Source organism: Eleutherodactylus coqui, chromosome 10, assembly GCF_035609145.1.
Source record: "Eleutherodactylus coqui strain aEleCoq1 chromosome 10, aEleCoq1.hap1, whole genome shotgun sequence".
NCBI classification, from domain to species: domain Eukaryota; kingdom Metazoa; phylum Chordata; class Amphibia; order Anura; family Eleutherodactylidae; genus Eleutherodactylus; species Eleutherodactylus coqui.
The window spans coordinates 2,588,078-2,603,427 of record NC_089846.1 but is presented as its reverse complement, the minus strand read 5'-3'; the positions used below and the strand labels follow the sequence as shown (position 1 = coordinate 2,603,427).

Below are 15,350 nucleotides of genomic sequence, written 5' to 3'. Positions count from 1 at the left end.
AAGGAAACGCCCACAGCTGCTGATTGGCAGCCACAGACGTAAGCTTCATATCTCCTCAGCTCCCAATTCGCCGGCAAGGAAGACCTAGTGCTTGAAGCTGCTGCAGCTGTCCCGCAGCGGTCGTTATCAGCTCCAGCTTCCACTCCTGCCGACTCCTTCAGCCCCCACCCCCACACGCCGGCAAGGAACAAATAGCATTCAAAGTGGCTGCAGCTGTCATGCTGTGGCCACTCGTGCTTCACCTGATGGCCAGCAAGGTGCTGCAACTGGCTCCGGCACTCTTGCCCTTCCAGCTTGGCGCTGTCACTGCTGCTGAGACCACTAGGTCTCCTGGCAGGGCAGCTACTGAAAACATCTGCGGCACTCCCACAGTAGCCACTCCTGTTTCTGGCCGGACAGGTCATGTGGCCATTGGTGCTGCTCCCAAAAGCAGGTCTGGCAGGGCCACTCCCGGCCGTGGTTGCACAGCCACTGAAAACCCAGGGCAAAACCAGCTCCTGCGCCGTCGCTAGTGACCCATGGTGACCCAATCAAGAGCTTAGGGGAAGTTACCAGGGTGGTTACTCAAACTCACTATGTCCCCACCTATAGTTCAGGTGGAGACATAATGCACCAGTACCATCACCTGCGGCAGCACACAGTGAGACCTGTCAAAATCTATCAGGCCATACTCATCACCTTGCCAGGAGGAGCAGCAGAGTCACCGGGACAACCATCTTAGTTACCCCTTGCTACTTAACCCTTCCTAGGTCTGGCCCGCTGCATTTAAATGTTGCATAATTAACTGAATCTTCACACTTTTAAGAGATATGTCTGCATTACTATCTCAATGCTCTGCGTGAACATCTCATCTTCTTCCTCTTCCTACCATCATCCTATCTGTACTCTGTATTACCGTAGGTCTGCAGCATGCCAACCTCATGGCGTAACGCACCCTAAGTGCCAGAGTACATCACTACATTTTAGGAGCTTCATGTCTTTGGAGATTCACATGCGAACATCATCTCGAGGCTCACGTACATCTTGTATAACAGCGCTGCTATTCCAAAGTGTCCTGCCCCTCAACACATCGCTCTACAGATCACATTAATGAACATTATATATATCTGAAATGGCCTCCGCCACGATTTGCTGCCTCCATCGGCCTCCGCCACGCTCTGGTTCTGTCTGTCTATCTGCCGCAGGTACTGGAACTCATATTAGGCACTTGTGACGCCAAAACTTCCCAGAGCTCCGTGGAGGTGGACGGGCTTATCCCTGTACTGCTCCCACTGTGGGCCTCAGCGCTGTCATCACTGGGAGCGGCCTCCAAGAGGCTTCACCAAAATGGCGCTTGTTGGCTCCTTCTCCCAAGCCTTAGCTGTGGCCGGCGGAGGGGAGCATGTTACACGGCGCCTCAGTTCTTCAGACCGGTGCTGACAAGCCCATCTGTCCTGGCTGTTGCACTGATCCGGCGGTAGGGGACTCTTTTCCTTGGTAGGAGTCCCTGCACCTCAGGTATGGGGCTCCATGGCCGCTCTGACACAGCAGTAGTGCTGCTGCCATGTGTAAGGAGTAGAGCAGCAACACATATACATCCTCCAGCGTGGGGGGTTGTATAGAGCAGGATCAGGAGCCAATCCTGCTCTAAATATGGTGACTACCGGTGTCTTAGGCATCTGACAACCACTAGGGACAGCCACTATCAGCATTCATGCTGATTGTAGCAGTTAACCTTTTAGAGCCACTGTCCATTGTCAAAGCGGCATTTAAATACCTAGATCAGAGTTTGGGGGGGTCCCCAATAGGTGACGTTTGGTTGTCAGGACAGCCCACGGTCTTCTAAAGGCCCTCAGGAATACCATGTGGTTCGACTTATTAGGATGGGCCTGTGGTAAGTTTTATTAAAATGATGGCAGAAACACCATATATTGGTATCGCAGAATATAGTAAAAGTGATCAAACGATCACACGCATGACACATGCATCTACCAGAGCTGTGTGTGGTGTGTGCGACACATGCATATAGCAGAGCTGTGTGTGGTGTGTAACGTGCATGTAGCAGTGGTGTGTGATACATACATGTAGTTAAGCAGTTTGTGTGGTGTGTGACGCGCGCATGTGGCAGAGCTGTGTGCGGTGTGTGACAAGTGACGCGCGCATGTGGCAGAGCTGTGTGTGGCGCGTGCATGTGGCAGAGCTGTGTGTGGGGTGTGACGCGTGCATGTAGCAGTGCTGTGTGTGGGGTGTGACGCGCGCATGTAGCAGAGCTGTGTGTGGCGTGTGGCACGCGCATGTAGCAGAGCTGTGTGTGGCGTGTGGCACGCGCATGTAGCAGAGCTGTGTGTGGCACGCGCATGTAGCAGAGCTGTGTGTGGCACGCGCATGTAGCAGAGCTGTGTGTGGTGTGTGGCATGCGCATGTAGCAGAGCTGTGTGTGGCACGCGCATGTAGCAGAGCTGTGTGTGGTGTGTGGCACGCGCATGTAGCAGAGCTGTGTGTGGTGTGTGGCATGCGCATGTAGCAGAGCTGTGTGTGGTGTGTGGCAAGCGCATGTAGCAGAGCTGTGTGTGGCACGCGCATGTAGCAGAGCTGTGTGTGGCACGCGCATGTAGCAGAGCTGTGTGTGGTGTGTGGCACGCGCATGTAGCAGAGCTGTGTGTGGTGTGTGACGCGCATGTAGCAGAGCTGTGTGTGATCCGCCTGTAGTAGATCTGTGTGTGGTGTGTGTGACCCACATGTAGCAGAGCTGTGTGTGGTGTGTGACGCGCATGTAGCAGAGCTGTGTGTGGTGTGTGACGCGCATGTAGCAGAGCGGTGTGTGGTGTGTGATCAGCATGTAGTAGATCTGTGTGTGGTGTGTGTGACCCTCCGGTAGCAGATCTGTGTGTGGTGTGTGTGACCCGCATGTAGCAGATCTGTGTGTGGTGTGTGTGATCCGCATGTAGCAGATCTGTGTGTGGTGTGTGTGATCCGCATGTAGCAGATCTGTGTGTGGTGTGTGTGATTCGCATGTAGCAGAGCTGTGCATGGTGTGTGATGTGCATCTAGCAGAGTTGTGTGTGATGTGTGTGTGAGGCCCATGTAGCAGAGCTTGTGTGGGATGTGTGATGTGCATGTAGCAGAGTTTTGTGGTACGTGGCGCCACCAGAAACACTGGCTCTATAATTTCCTAATAATTACTAGTCAATACATTATAAGGTGCATTAAATAATATTACTGAAAAATACAACTCGTCATGGAACAAACAACAACTACAACTACAACTACTACAACTACTACAACTACAACTACTACAACAACTACTACTACAACAACTACTACTACAACAACTACTACTACAACAACTACTACTACTACAACAACTACTACTACTACAACAACTACTACTACAACAACTACTACTACAACAACTACTACAACAACAACTACTACAACAACAACTACTACAACAACAACTACTACAACAACAACTACAACAACTACTACAACAACTACAACTACAACTACAACTACAACTACTACTACAACTACTACAACTACTACAACTACTACAACAACTACAACAACTACAACAACTACAACTACTACAACAACTACAACTACTACAACAACTACAACAACTACAACTACTACAACAACAACTACAACTACTACAACAACTACAACAACTACAACAACAACTACAACAACAACTACAACTACAACTACAACTACAACCCTCCGACAGCGACTCGATGGATAAATAAGAGAGTTGTGATTTTTATGAAAGTGGACAGGAAAAAGTGAAAAAAAAAAGCCGCATTGTCAGGGGTTAATCCGGAACAAGTCTTGTAATGGAGCGGGCGTGGAGGATGATGCCTTGTGCAGGTAGCGCATGATGTGTACACGGGACGCACGCCGGCTGATGGAATTATACGAGAACGAAAACCAAACGGGAGCGGAGAGAAACAACTTGTAACTTCATCCAACAGAACACTTTATTAGCCCGAAGCAGATGAAAGAGTGGCCACAGCCGAAAACAATGTGGGATCTATGAGAGGAACTCGCAGGCTTAGCATCAGAAAGAAAATCACTGCTTGTGTCTCGGTGCGTACCGGCGGGCGCGGGATTCTGCTGAACGCCTCCATTTTATTTATTTTGCTTTTATTCCTCCTGCGCCTGCAATGTGCCCCACCACCGCAGCTGCTCTGTAAATCCTCATCCCCAGTGGCATGCTGTACCAGGTGAAGCCATTCTCGGTTGCAGATGGCTTCTCCCCTACCCAGCGCGCCACTCCCCACCGCCCCCCCCTGCGCACTGCCAGCATCTCGGTGCACCAGCTCTACAGTTCTGTAAAAGGAAGACGCCGTCTGCAACATAGAATGGCTTCCCTTGAGACAGAGTACCTCGAGGACCGTGGCAGCAGCGGGACGGGGATTTATAGAACAACCGCGGTGGTGGGACACACTGGGGGCACCGGAGGACTGAAAGTGAAAGAAATAAAGTAAACCGTAAACTGGTACTATGTGAGAGGAAGGCATTACTGCATTTATTGCAGCTTCTGTCACCATCCTAATCAAACGGGACCCTCCGGTCCTGGACAAACAAAGATGGCGGTACCAGCTTCTCTGACTACCGGATGCACACTGTGTATTAGTATACAACATTAATATAAGATACTACATCTGTGATTGGCTAGCGCTGACTGCATGCACCATGCCAGCCACTCAGAGCAGCATGCAGCGTCCTAGGCTACCAATATATACTAATAACCCGACTGCATCAGGTAGCAAACAGTGTGGCCATCTTTGTTTGTGCAGGGCCGTAGGGTCACTTAATTCCCGGCATCAACCCGTCTAATAAGAAACACAACACAATAAAGAATATACACCAATAGAAGGAAATGGGGAATCTGCGTAGTATCAGACAGTTGGGAGATATCCGAAATGTTCACTATTTGCCAGAAGGGTTGTCCGGCTGCAGATTATTGATGGCATATCCTCAGGATAAGTCACTAGTGGATTGGCAGGGGTCCATGGCCTGGGAGTCCTGCTGATCATAGATAGTAAGCAGCTCCATTCTTAGTGTAGTGGCCAGGCATGGTATTACAGACAAAGCTCCGATTAATTTCAATGCCTATAATACCAAACCCTGTACACCCTGCAAGGAAAATTGGGGAAATAAAGCATATAAATCAAACGACAGCCAGAAAGAGATTTGTGCATTAGTTACACACAGCAGAGTATTCTGAGAATTCAATACTCAGGCGTGCTCTAAAGGTTTTTAGCATTTTGGAACATTTTTACAGTCTACCACTTCCACAACTTTGGAACGTTCTCCATTAATAGGATCACATCGTGGTAGTGGTATTCCAGAGAAAAAGACTTCTACAGACTTAGTGGCTCCGGCAACGATATCCCTAAGAACAGAAAAAAATAAAGAACAAAACATGATAAATTCAAAACATATACCTATATATAAAATATCACCAATTAATTGTACCATGTGATGGGTAATATATGTTGCCCCTATGTACAAGCATATAACTACTATAATACTGCCCCCTATGTACAAGAATATAACTACTATAATACTGCCCCCATGTACAAGAATATAACTACTATAATACTGCCTCCTATGTACAAGAATATAACTACTAGGATACTGTCCCCTATGTACAAGAATATAACTACTATAATACTGCCCCCTATGTACAAGAATATAACTACTATAATACTGCCCCCTATGTACAAGAATATAACTACTATAATACTGCCCCCTATGTACAAGAATATAACTACTATAATACTGCTCCTATGTACAAGAATATAACTACTATAATACTGCCCCCTATGTACAAGAATATAACTACTATAATACTGCCTCCTATGTACAAGAATATAACTACTATAATACTGCCCCCTATGTACAGGAATATAACTACTATAATACTGCCCCCTATGTACAAGAATATAACTACTATAATACTGCCCCCTATGTACAAGAATATAACTACTATAATACTGCTCCCTATGTACAAGAATATAACTACTATAATACTGCCCCCTATGTACAAGAATATAACTACTATAATACTGCCCCCTATGTACAAGAATATAACTACTATAATACTGCTCCCATGTACAAGGATATAACTACTATAATACTGCCCCCTATGTACAAGAATATAACTACTATAATAGTGCCTCCTATGTACAAGAATATAACTACTATAATACTGCCCCCTATGTACAAGAATATAACTACTATAATACTGCCCCCTATGTACAAGGATATAACTACTATAATACTGCTCCCTATGTACAAGAATATAACTACTATAATACTGCCCCCTATGTACAAGAATATAACTACTATAATACTGCCCCCCTATGTACAAGAATATAACTACTATAATACTGCCCCCTATGTACAAGAATATAACTACTATAATACTGCCCCCTATGTACAAGAATATAACTACTATAATACTGCCCCCTATGTACAAGAATATAACTACTATAATAATGCCCCCTATCTACAAGAATATAACTGCTATAATACTCCCCCCTATGTACAAGAATATAACTACTATAATACTGCCCCCTATGTACAAGAATATAACAACTATAATACTGCCCCCTATGTACAAGAATATAACTACTATAATACTGCCCCCTATGTACAAGAATATAAATACTATAATACTCCCCCCTATGTACAAGAATATAACTACTATAATACTGCCCCCTATGTACAAGAATATAACTACTATAATACTGCCCCCTATGTACAAGAATATAACTACTATAATACTGCCCCCTATGTACAAGAATATAACTACTATAATACTGCCCCCTATGTACAAGAATATAACTACTATAATACTGCCCCCTATGTACAAGAATATAACTACTATAATACCGCCCCTTCAGAGATGAACTGCTGTTATTGGACTCACGGATAATCTGGGTATGTAGGTAGACACTGCCTGGTTCTTGTTTTGGTGGCCTTCCCGCAGGGGGCGGAGCACATCCCCCATTCGCTCCATTCTGTCCAGTATCCGTCATCTACATAAAATAGTGTACATTTTTAAAAACAAACCATTACACTTTTTTTTTCTGGGCAATATTTCTGAAAATCAGGAAAAGCCAACATATCCCCCTAATAAAGCATGGGGCGTATTAGTGACAGGCTCCGCCGTGCGCACTGCTGATATGAAGGCTGTATGTTCTTCGCACCTCCAATGCTTTTTACAGACTGCCAGGATTTTACTGATAGTTGGCCACTCTGATCCCTTTACTCCATTCACATTGAAGAGCCCCCATATACTGGCTAAACACACCCAATTATGCAAACATCAATAAGCTCCGCCTCTCCACAGTCCAGTTTATGGGTAATTTCTTGTGGATTGGGATTATTGGGAGGTTTGGGCCATTAATTGAGAAGTAGAACCTCAAGGTCACTTACACCGACATTTGTCTGCGTCGTAGCAGGCGCGGCTCTCCCGATGCTTGCCCTCGCACCAGTTCCCTCCATGGATCTGCCCTTCACATACGCGGTGTCTGAACTGGTTTCCTACTCTTTGCTTGCACCTAATTTGTTCGCCATCCAAACGGGAGCATGAGGACCACTCATTCCATTGGGACCACTGCCCATCAACTGCAGGAGGGAAGAAGAACATTGCACTTTAAGTAGAGTCTTTATGGTCATGCAGCTCTGCAGAGGGTTTGTTACAAGTGCATCCAGTCTAGATCCAGTGTGATGGTCACTTGGGATTCCAGACTGATACATTTTTCCTGCACAGATACATTGTAACAATTTTCAGGACAGGAGAGACATTTCTGAAGCTGGTAGGTATCACTCAAATGTAACAAACCCTCAGCTATGAGAGGCATTAGATCTATACAGGTTTTCATCTACTGGATGTTAAAAAAGTATATTCCTACATACTGACAGCAAGCAGAGATTTGAAAAGGTGAGGAATTGAAAGAAAAAAATAAATAAAACTACAATACTGCCCCCTATGTACAAGAATATAACTACTATAATACTGCCCCCTATATACAAGAATATAACTACTATAATACTGCCCCCTATGTACAAGAATATAACTACTATAATACTGCCCCCTATGTACAACAATATAACTACTACAATACTGCCCCCTATATACAAGAATATAACTACTATAATACTGCCCCTATGTACAAGAATATAACTACTATAATACTGCCCCCTATGTACAAGAATATAACTACTATAATACTGCCCCCTATGTACAAGAATATAACTACTATAATACTGCCTCCTATGTACAAGAATATAACTACTATAATACTGCTATGTACAAGAATATAACTACTATAATACTGCCCCCTATGTACAAGAATATAACTACTATAATACTGCCCCGTATGTACAAGAATATAACTACTATAATACTGCCCCCTATGTAAAGGAATATAACTACTATAATACTGCCCCCTATATACAAGAATATAACTACTATAATACTGCCCCCTATGTACAAGAATATAACTACTATAATACTGCTCCCTATGTACAAGAATATAACTACTATAATACTGCTCCCTATGTACAAGAATATAACTACTATAATACTGCTCCTATGTACAAGAATATAACTACTATAATACTGCCTCCTATGTACAAGAATATAACTACTTTAATACTGACCCTATGTACAAGAATATAACTACTATAATACTGCCCCCTATGTCCAAGAATATAACTACTATAATACTGCCCCCTATGTACAAGAATATAACTACTATAATACTGCCCACTATGTACAAGAATATAACTACTATAATACTGCCCCCTATGTACAAGTATATAACTACTATAATACTGCCCCCTATGTACAAGAATATAACTACTATAATACTGCTCCTATGTACAAGAATATAACTACTATAATACCGCTCCCTATGTACAAGAATATAACTACTATAATACTGCCCCCTATGTACAAGAATATAACTACTATAATACTGCTCCCTATGTACAAAAATATAACTACTATAATACTGCCTCCTATGTACAAGAATATAATTACTATAATACTGCTCCCCTATGTACAAGAATATAACTACTATAATACTGCCCCCTATGTACAAGAATATAACTACTATAATACTGCCTCCTATGTACAAAAATATAACTACTACAATACTGCCCCCTATGTACAAGAATATAACTACTATAATACTGCCTCCTTTGTACAAGAATATAACTACTATAATACTGCTCCCTATGTACAAGAATATAACTACTATAATACTGCCCCCCTATGTACAAGAATATAACTACTATAATACTGCCCCCTATGTACAAGAATATAACTACTATAATACTGCCCCCTATGTACAAGAATATAACTACTATAATACTGCCCCCTATGTACTAGAATATAACTACTATAATACTGCCTCTCTATGTACAAGAATATAACTACTATAATACTGCTCCCTATGTACAAGAATATAACTACTATAATGCTGCCCCCCTATGTACAAGAATATAACTACTGTAATACTGCCTCCTCTGTACAACAATATAACTAGTATAATACTGCCCCCTATGTACAAGAATATAACTATTATAATATTGCCCCCATGTACAAGAATATAACTACTATAATACTGCTCCCTATATACAAGAATATAACTACTATAATACTGCCCCCTATGTACAAGAATATAACTACTATAATACTGCTCCCTATGTACAAAAATATAACTACTATAATACTGCCTCCTATGTACAAGAATATAATTACTATAATACTGCTCCCCTATGTACAAGAATATAACTACTATAATACTGCCCCCTATGTACAAGAATATAACTACTATAATACTGCCTCCTATGTACAAAAATATAACTACTACAATACTGCCCCCTATGTACAAGAATATAACTACTATAATACTGCCTCCTTTGTACAAGAATATAACTACTATAATACTGCTCCCTATGTACAAGAATATAACTACTATAATACTGCCCCCCTATGTACAAGAATATAACTACTATAATACTGCCCCCTATGTACAAGAATATAACTACTATAATACTGCCCCCTATGTACAAGAATATAACTACTATAATACTGCCCCCTATGTACTAGAATATAACTACTATAATACTGCCTCTCTATGTACAAGAATATAACTACTATAATACTGCTCCCTATGTACAAGAATATAACTACTATAATGCTGCCCCCCTATGTACAAGAATATAACTACTGTAATACTGCCTCCTCTGTACAACAATATAACTAGTATAATACTGCCCCCTATGTACAAGAATATAACTATTATAATATTGCCCCCATGTACAAGAATATAACTACTATAATACTGCTCCCTATATACAAGAATATAACTACTATAATACTGCTCCCTATGCACAAGAACATAACTGCTATAATACTGCCCCCTATGTACAAGAACATAACTGCTATAATACTGCCCCCTATGTACATGAATATAACTACTATAATACTTCTCCTATGCACAAGAATATAACTACTATTATACTGCCCCCTATGTACAAGAACATAACTGCTATAATACAGCCTCCTATGTACATGAATATAACTACTATAATACTGCTCCTATGCACAAGAATATAACTACTATAATACTGCCCCCTATGTACAAGAATATAACTACTATAATACTGCCTCCTATGTACATGAATATAACTACTATAATACTGCCCCCTATGTACAAGAATATAACTACTATAATACTGCCTCCTATGTACAAGAATATAACTACTATAATACTGCCCCCCTATGTACAAGAATATAACTACTATAATACTGCCTCCTCTGTACAAGAATATAACTAGTATAATACCGCCCCCTATGTACAAGAATATAACTACTATAATACTGCCCCCTATGTACAAGAATATAACTACTATAATTCTGCTCCCTATGTACAAGAATACAACTACTGTACTATAATACTGCCCCCTATGTACAAGAATATAACTACTATAATACTGCCCCCTATGTACAAGAATATAACTACTATAATACTGCCCCCTATGTACAAGAATATAACTACTATAATACTGCCCCCTATGTACAAGAATATAACTACTGTAATACTGCCCCCTATGTACAAGAATATAACTACTATAATACTGCCCCCTATGTACAAGAATATAACTACTATAATACTGCTCCTATGTACAAGAATATAACTACTATAATACTGCCCCCTATGTACAAGAATATAACTACTATAATACTGCTCCTATGTACAAGAATATAACTGCTATAATACTGCCTCCTATGTACAACAATATACCTACTATAATACTGCTCCCTATGTACAAGAATATAACTACGATAATACTGACCCCTATGTACAAGAATATAAGTACTATAATACTGCCCCCTATGTACAACAATATACCTACTATAATACTGCTCCCTATGTACAAGAATATAACTACTATAATACTGCTCTCCTATGTACAAGAATATAACTACTACAATACTGCCCCCTATGTACAAGTATATAACTACTATAATACTGCCCCCTATGTACAAGAATATAACTACTATAATACTGCCCCCTATGTACAAGTATATAACTACTATAATACTGCTCCCTATGTACAAGAATATAACTACTATAATACTGCTCCCTATGTACAAGAATACAACTACTATAAAACTGCTCCCTATGTACAAGAATACAACTACTGTACTTTAATACTGCTCCTATGTACAAGGATATAACTACTATAATACTGCCCCCTTTGTACAAGAATATAACTACTATAATACTGCTCCCTATGTACAAGAATACAACTAGTGTACTATAATACTGCCCCCTATGTACAAGAATATAACAACTATAATACTGCCCCCTATGTACAAGAATATAACTACTATAATACTGCCCCCTTTGTACAAGAATATAACTACTATAATACTGCCCCCTATGTACAAGAATATAACTACTATAATACTGATCCTATGTACAAGAATATAACTACTATAACACTGCCCCCTATGTACAAGAATATAACTACTATAATACTGCCCCCTATGTACAAGAATATAACTACTATAATACTGCCCCCTTTGTACAAGAATATAACTACTATAATACTGCCCCCTATGTACAAGAATATAACTACTATAATACTGCCCCCTATGTACAAGAATATAACTACTGTAATACTGCCCCCTATGTACAAGAATATAACTACTATAATACTGCCCCCTATGTACAAGAATATAACTACTATAATACTGCCCCCTATGTACAAGAATATAACTACTATAATACTGCTCCCTATGTACAAGAATACAACTACTGTACTATAATACTGCCCCCTATGTACAAGAATATAACTACTATAATACTGCCCCCTATGTACAAGAATATAACTACTATAATACCGCCCCCTATGTACAAGAATTTAACTACTATAATACTGCCCCCTATGTACAAGAATATAACTACTATAATACTGCCCCCTATGTACAAGAATATAACTACTATAATACTGCTCCCTATGTACAAGAATACAACTACTGTACTATAATACTGCCCCCTATGTACAAGAATATAACTACTATAATACTGCCCCCTATGTACAAGAATATAACTACTATAATACTGCCCCCTATGTACAAGAATTTAACTACTATAATACTGCCCCCTATGTACAAGAATATAACTACTATAATACTGCCCCCTATGTACAAGAATATAACTACTATAATACTGTCCCCTATGTACAAGAATATAACTACTATAATACTGCTCCCTATGTACAAGAATACAACTACTGTACTATAATACTGCCCCCTATGTACAAGAATATAACTACTATAATACTGCCCCCTATGTACAAGAATATAACTACTATAATACCGCCCCCTATGTACAAGAATATAACTACTATAATACTGCCCCCTATGTACAAGTATATAACTACTATAATACTGCCCCCTATGTACAAGAATATAACTACTATAATACTGCTCCCTATGTACAAGAATACAACTACTGTACTATAATACTGCCCCCTATGTACAAGAATATAACTACTATAATACTGCCCCCTTTGTACAAGAATATAACTACTACAATACTGCTCCCTATGTACAAGAATATAACTACTATAATACTGCTCCTCTGTACAAGAATATAACTACTATAATACTGCTCCTATGTACAAGAATATAACTTCTATAATACTGCTCCTATGTACAAGAATATAACTACTATAATACTGCTCCCTATGTACAAGAATATAACTACTATAATACTGACCTCTATGTACAAGAATATAAGTACTATAATACTGCCCCCTATGTACAACAATATACCTACTATAATACTGCTCCCTATGTACAAGAATATAACTACTATAATACTGCTCTCCTATGTACAAGAATATAACTACTATAATACTGCTCCCCATGTACAAGAATATAACTACTATAATACTGCCCCCTATGTACAAGTATATAACTACTATAATACTGCCCCCTATGTACAAGAATATAACTACTATAATACTGCCCCCTATGTACAAGTATATAACTACTATAATACTGCCCCCTATGTACAAGAATATAACTACTATAATACTGCTCCCTATGTACAAGAATACAACTACTGAACTATAATACTGCTCCTATGTACAAGAATATAACTACTATAATACTGCTCCCTATGTACAAGAATATAACTACTATAATACTGCTCCTCTGTACAAGAATATAACTACTATAATACTGCTCCTATGTACAAGAATATAACTACTATAATACTGCCCCCTATGTACAACAATATACCTACTATAATACTGCTCCCTATGTACAAGAATATAACTACTGTAATACTGACCCCTATGTACAAGAATACAACTACTGTACTATAATACTGCTCCTATGTACAAGAATATAACTACTATAATACTGCCCCCTTTGTACAAGAATATAACTACTACAATACTGCTCCCTATGTACAAGAATATAACTACTATAATACTGCCCCCTATGTACAAGAATATAACTACTATAATACTGCCCATATGTACAGGAATATAACTACTATAATACTGCCCCCTATGTACAAGAATATAACTACTATAATACTGCCCCCTATGTACAAGAATATAACTACTATAATACTGCTCTCCTATGTACAAGAATATAACTACTATAATACTGCCCCCTATGTACAAGAATATAACTACTATAATACTGCCCCCTATGTACAAGAATATAACTACTATAGTACTGCCCCCAATGTACAAGAATATAACTACTATAATACTGCCCCCTATGTACAAGAATATAACTACTATAATACTGCCTCCTCTGTACAAGAATATAACTACTATAATACTGCTCCTATGTACAAGAATATAACTACTATAATACTGCTCCTATGTACAAGAATATAACTACTATAATATTGCTCCCTATGTACAAGAATATAACTACTATAATACTGCCCCCTATGTACAAGAATATAACTACTATAATACTGCTCCCTATGTACAAGAATACAACTACTGTACTATAATACTGCCCCCTATGTACAAGAATATAACTACTATAATACTGCCCCCTATGTACAAGAATATAACTACTATAATACTGCCCCCTATGTACAAGAATATAACTACTATAATACCGCCCCCTATGTACAAGAATATAACTACTATAATACTGCCCCCTATGTACAAGTATATAACTACTATAATACTGCCCCCTATGTACAAGAATATAACTACTATAATACCGCCCCCTATGTACAAGAATATAACTACTATAATACTGCCCCCTATGTACAAGGATATAACTACTATAATACTGCCCCCTATGTACAAGAATATAACTACTATAATACTGCCCCCTATGTACAAGAATATAACTACTATAATACTGCCCCCTATGTACAAGTATATAACTACTATAATACTGCCCCCTATGTACAAGAATATAACTACTATAATACTGCTCCCTATGTACAAGAATACAACTACTGTACTATAATACTGCCCCCTATGTACAAGAATATAACTACTATAATACTGCTCCCTATGTACAAGAATATAACTACTATAATACTGCTCCTCTGTACAAGAATATAACTACTATAATACTGCCCCCTATGTACAAGGATATAACTACTATAATACTGCCCCCTATGTACAATAATATAACTACTATAATACTGCCCCCTATGTACAAGAATATAACTACTATAATACTGCCCCCTATATACAAGAATATAACTACTATAATACTGCCCCCTATGTACAAGAATATAACTTGTATAATACTGCCTCCTATGTACAACAATATA

At 39.5% G+C, this 15,350-nt stretch overlaps 1 protein-coding gene across 2 annotated transcripts in view; it reads right to left on the bottom strand.

Moving 5' to 3' along the window:
- Positions 1 to 3,941: 3,941 nt before the first annotated feature.
- CFP (complement factor properdin) overlaps positions 3,942 to 15,350 on the bottom strand; it is a 57,573-nt gene continuing 46,164 nt past the window's right edge. For both annotated transcript variants that reach the window (XM_066579995.1, XM_066579994.1), the window contains 3 exons: positions 7,432 to 7,623; positions 6,923 to 7,031; positions 3,942 to 5,380 (listed from right to left, as the gene is read on the bottom strand). In XM_066579995.1, coding sequence (XP_066436092.1) covers positions 5,245 to 5,380; positions 6,923 to 7,031; positions 7,432 to 7,623 — 437 coding nt within the window. In that variant the 3' untranslated portion in view covers positions 3,942 to 5,244. The remainder of the gene's footprint in view (positions 5,381 to 6,922; positions 7,032 to 7,431; positions 7,624 to 15,350) is intronic.